The 5,640-nt window shown below is 38.0% G+C and overlaps 1 protein-coding gene across 1 annotated transcript; it reads left to right on the top strand.

Moving 5' to 3' along the window:
• Positions 1 to 903: 903 nt before the first annotated feature.
• On the top strand, positions 904 to 5,482 carry LOC121939929 (pyruvate dehydrogenase E1 component subunit alpha, somatic form, mitochondrial-like; the record flags this gene model as incomplete). Its single annotated transcript, XM_042482839.1, has 7 exons — positions 904 to 924; positions 2,288 to 2,443; positions 3,469 to 3,534; positions 3,747 to 3,920; positions 4,887 to 5,013; positions 5,106 to 5,197; positions 5,390 to 5,482. Coding segments are annotated over 7 exons (729 nt in total), but the record flags the coding sequence as incomplete, so codon positions are not given.
• Between the last annotated feature and the right edge of the window lie 158 nt (positions 5,483 to 5,640).

The raw sequence follows: 5,640 nt of genomic DNA, 5'->3' as shown, positions 1-5,640 counted from the left end.
TGATAATTGTGTCTGTGATCATGCATGTGTCCTAAATGTAGTCCAGATTGTGTATTTGAGTGTAATCAGTGAATTTGCGGCTCAGCTCCTACAATAAGTCTAAAATACACTGTGGAAACTAAATAGTTACATTCAGACTGTTCAGGTCCAAAAATGCTCCATTGAAACCCATTCAAACTGACATTTTTGATCCCACAGCCATCAGAGCAGAAAAACAGGACTTGTGTTATTTCTGGGTGTCATTCTGGGCTTTTGACTCTGAATTTGTCATTTTGACTATTTTCCACCTGATGAGGTCATTTTGACCATATTTGGCATATGGAGGAAATACATGCTATTTCCACTAGGTGACCTGTCACAGTCAATGTAGCTGCTGATCACTGACATATCCCAGACTGTGATAAGCATAAAAAAATTTACTTTGCATGTAGTATATTGAAAATAATTCATTTTTTGTTTTGTTTTTTTCATCTAAAAACATAATGGCATCGTAACAAAAAACCTGGCAGTTAAAGGGTTAAACTTAATGAAAGTAGAAAATAATATGAATGTAAAATATTTTCCAAAGCTTGTTTCTAAAAGCGTGTTTTGTGTGCAAAGTGAACCCTTGGGGTTAAGCAAATGCAAATAATTGAATAATTGTGCAAATATTATTTCGTTTTTAACAACCTTTGATACTAAAATCAATCAGACATGTGACTGTAGGAACTCTGTTGTTTTACAGCTTTGCATTGAAAAAGCAGACCTGCTTTTGAACTTTCCCTCCAGCTTCCTCTCCCTCTTCACACACACACACACACACACACACACACACACACACCCAGACACACAACAATCCCTATTTATTTCTTGCTTCTCTCCCTCCTCTCCCCCTCTTCCCTCACCTCCTCGCCTGAACCCTAGGGAGCCCAAACAGTGTCCGAGGTAAGCAGCTCGACGCTCAGCTGATGTTTGTCTGTAGGCTCGGTGCTCCTGTGCGCCTCCTCCCCGCTGCACTCATCGCTGCTTAAAAACTGTTAAAATGAATCATTGCAGATCTTTTATTATTATACGTCTGAGAGAGACTGTAAAAGTTTTACTGTGTCTAATTGTCCTTTGGATTTAATTGAACATTTTCTTCACTCTGTGATGTTATCAGTAATATAATCTGCTCTGTGGTAGCACGGTTAAACCTTGTTATCGGAAAGCCGCCACAGCGATATTTCACGTTGGCACAACATTTACTCCTCATGACAGGAAACTAACACTCGAAATAATCAGCATTTATAAAGTTAATGTTACCAGTTTATCAAAACACACCGCTTTGTTAAAGCAAAAGCAAGAATTAATTTAAATAACATCTGTAAAAAGAAAATTAATGATGAATGTCTTAAGATGTGACAGTAGACCTGCACTCTCTAATATATTTAGGACTTTTATAATTTTGTTTCTTTTTTTTTAATTAAATTAAAAATCCTGAGGAAGTCTTTCTGACTGCCTTTTGGGACAAATGACATTTTTAGAGAGAGACAGACAGACGGAGCGGCGCTTCTCATCACAGCACCAAAGTGTCTAAATGAACAGACAAATATTCAGAGGTGGAAAGTGACTTTTTTTTTAGACTTCTGAAGACTATTTTGTGTTAGTCAAGTCTTTGCTTTCTTTCCCCTCCCCCAAGAAATCATGGATGAAAATAAAAACACAGAAGAGTTTGTCCCCCCAAAAAGTTCAACATCAATAATATTTTACCTGACAAAATAAATGATCCCCACACACACAGATTAAATTCTGTTCAAAAAGGTACTTTGGCCTAAATGTTCTGTTATTCTTTTTATTTTAGGGCTGTATTTTTTAAATTGGTCGTACTGTTCAGTAACACGCACAATAGTCTTAAAATCCAAAATGAAAAAGAAAAGTGATAAAATCGTGATCTTAAAAAAATCATGATATGATATTTTTGCTGTATCGCCCACATGTATGTGCAACGTTCCCACAGTGGTGTAAAACAAGCAAAAAAAGTTTTAAAGGGAAGAGTTCAGTCAGTTTAAACATTAATGTTGTGCCAAATGAAGAATATCGAAGTGTGGACACTGTTGGGCTGACGAGAGACTCCGTGTGTGTTTCTGCTTATTTTAGCCTCCAGCAGTCATCGTGCGTGTGTGTGTGTGTGTGCGTGTGCGTGTGCGTGTGCGTGTGCGTGTGCGTGTGTGTGTGTGTATAGCTGCTGCTGTTCTCACCTGTAGCGCCTGTAGAGCTGCTCTGGCTGTGCTGTGCTCTGGTCTGATTGGTTGGCTCCTGTGTTCCCCAGTTGCTGATTGACCTGTCAGAGTACGTCAATCTAACCTCGCCGCCGGCGCCCGCCTTGGCACAGACACCGCGGCAACCACCCAAACCGCCTCCAGACATTTCTAGGGCGTCTGCTGCACAGTTAGTTAGCGCCCAGGCCGACCAGCTAGACAGACCAGTAAGAACACGAGTAGCATCCTCCATGTCTGCCTGATCACTAACACGGGTGGGAAACTTCACTCTCTGTGTCTGCGAGCCACTGTGGCTTTTTTAAAAAATCAGATTTAAAGAAAATTAACCTCTTAAAGTCCTCAAAAACATCTTTTGGTGATGCACCACCTATTTCTTGGTTCTGGGTTTTTCATGTTTTGTTTCTCTTTCTGGGAAGTCTATGAAACCACTAACAGAGAGGGAATATCTCGGCTTTTTAAACTTAAAATCAAAGATGCATGTTTTGTCCTTTTAGTTACCTGCTTTTATCATTTCATGGATTTACCGTAAAGCCACGGCTGTCACTAACAAGACTTTATTCCCTGATGAGCAAATGTCTTTTTTAATATGTATCAATGAATTGTTGAGTCTGTAAAAGCCAAAAATGCATCACAACCTCCCTGAACTCCAGATAACATTTTCAAATGCTTCTTTTGTTTGACCCCAAAGCCCTAAAATATTAGATTTCTAAAGATATAAAGCAGAGAAAAGCAGAAAAACCTCACAGCTTTGCTCGACAGATGTCTTGATTATCAGGATTTATGTTGATAAATTTTCAGATAAACTGCTTTTCTCCGTTTCGCTAAGTTAATTATCTTGCACAAGACCCAGATTTGATTTCATCAGATCTTTTAAAGATGTTGAAACTTGTACAACTCAACAAAATTTAATTTACAGCAGCGACAAGCTGACTTTTGAAATGCTTGACAGAGAACTCGACTGGCGTTCTCTTCCCACCCTGTTACTGACCCCCCACGTCGCTGTAGTCCTCCCAGTTTCGGGTGAACCACCAGCAGACCCCCAAACCTGATCCCCAACACCTCTTAGCCCCACGAACCTCCAGCTGCTGTGAAGAGGAGGACGGCCGTCACGCCGTCTGTCTGTGTGGACGTCTGTCTCTGTGGTTCCTCATGTGTCAGTGACTGTGTGTGACACGTGTGTGTGTGTGTGTGTTTTAATGACTAATGTTTGTGTGTGTTTTTTGGTCACCAGGGTGCCAGAGTCGTAGTTTCCCGCTCCTTCGCTGACTTCACCTCACAGGCGACCTTTGACATCAAGGTGGGCGGAAAAATAAAATCAAAATAAAAGAAAACTAAACAAAAAACTGACTGCACAGAAACACTTTTTCTGTTTAATTTGTGCAAAAAGTTCAACGTAATACTGCAAATTCAGCGTTGATGCATCATCTTTTTAATTTTGGGAGATGCGAAAAGTTCAGTAGCCAGTTTCTAAACTCTTAAACTATGTTTTTTTTATGTCCTGGCCAGTAGAAATGCGACGTGCACCGTCTGGAGGAGGGTCCTCCGGTGAAGGCGGAGCTGACTCGGGAGCAGGGCCTGCAGTATTACCGCGTCATGCAGACGGTGAGGCGCATGGAGCTCAAAGCTGATCAGCTCTACAAACAGAAGATCATCAGAGGCTTCTGTCACCTGTACGACGGACAGGTGAGAACGCACACGGCACCACAGATTAGGTTAGATTAGATTAGATTAGATTAGATGAGCTTCACCTCTACGACTCAACATGGGAATCACACTTCTCACTTTTTTTATCCACATTTATTTTTTTCACATTTTTAAAATCATTTTATTTAGTAGATTTTTAAGAAACATAAACAGTTCATAGCTATTTTAAATTACAAACATATGCAAGACAAATAAAATACATAATAAATAGAAATAAATTAAGATATATTTTTAAAAAAAAGTTTACTTACATTTTCATTTTTTTAAATAGAAAAAATGTATAAAATAATTACAGTGTTTTATATAACCTCTATTTCCCTGAATAGTCTTTAAATATAGTTGTTTAATACAATTTTTATTGTCTATTAAAATGGAAAATTGTCTTTAACTCACCTAAATATAGAGGCAGCAAAACATGCAAAACACAGAACAAATATGGTAAAAAAAAAACCAAACGCATAAAGTGCAAATGATGTGTTTAAAATAAATCTAAATATTTCTCACATATAGTTATACACAAAATATTTTAACACTTTATTATGTTTTAAATAAACATAATTGCTACATTGCTATATCATTGAAGAAACAAGAACATAAAAAAATCTTTAAAAATTTAATTTAAAAGAAATTATAGAAATAAAAATAAGATAAAATAGATAAAAGATTTAAAAAAGCATTAAACAACATCTAAGTCAATGTACTTTAATTTAATTTTACAGAAATTTATGGATAGTAAAAATATTACAGTTGGAAATGTCATGAAAATAATGTAAATTACTTGTAAAAAAAATGAGAAGAAGCAAAAGAAAATTAAATAAAAAAAAAGAAAAATAGTCATTTTTACTTTATTTAGTAAGGACGCACTTACATCATAATTTTTTTTATTTTGTGAGTATAATAAAATTCTTTTTCAGCTGCCCGTCTAATGTCTGTCCTCTCTAACAGGAAGCGTGTGCGGTGGGCATCGAGGCCGCCATCAACCCCTCTGACCACCTGATCACCGCATACCGCGCCCACGGCTACACGTACACCCGCGGCATCGCCGTCAAAGAGATCCTGGCCGAGCTCACGGGTGAGAAACACTCAGAAATCAAAAACTGCCTCAATGAATTTGACTTTTTACGCAGCTGAAACATTTTCTCCTCGTCGCCGTTTCCGCATCAGGTCGTAAAGGCGGCGTGGCCAAAGGAAAGGGAGGCTCGATGCACATGTACGCTCCACATTTCTACGGCGGGAACGGCATCGTGGGAGCTCAGGTGAACGCGCCAACACGTGCAGAAATATTTCAGCTGCACAAAAACAAATTTAAACTTTTTCTTTGTATTTTTGCATGTTTTAAGTGATTTATTCCATCCATTAAATTTTATTTTATTAAATTATTTTTTTTTGTCAGTTCTCGTTCTGGACTCATCTGTGATTTCTTTTTTTTTTTTTTTTTTTTTTTCCAGATCCCTTTAGGAGCTGGCATCGCTCTGGCCTGCCAGTACCAAGGCAACAATCAGGTGTGCGTCACACTCTACGGAGACGGAGCAGCCAATCAGGTAAAATGTCCCTCACAGTCCTCAAAACATCCAGATTTTTTTAACCAGATTAAAATAATGTATAAAAACACTTAATTAAACGAGGTACAGGGATGATAAGGGGGTTTAACAATCACCAGGTGTTTACAGTGTTTTGTTTATTTATTTGGTTTAATATA

This window comes from Plectropomus leopardus, unplaced genomic scaffold, assembly GCF_008729295.1.
Source record: "Plectropomus leopardus isolate mb unplaced genomic scaffold, YSFRI_Pleo_2.0 unplaced_scaffold675, whole genome shotgun sequence".
Lineage (NCBI taxonomy): Eukaryota > Metazoa > Chordata > Actinopteri > Perciformes > Serranidae > Plectropomus > Plectropomus leopardus.
The sequence above is the reverse complement of the archived record's forward strand: the minus strand, read 5'-3'. Positions and strand labels throughout refer to the sequence as shown.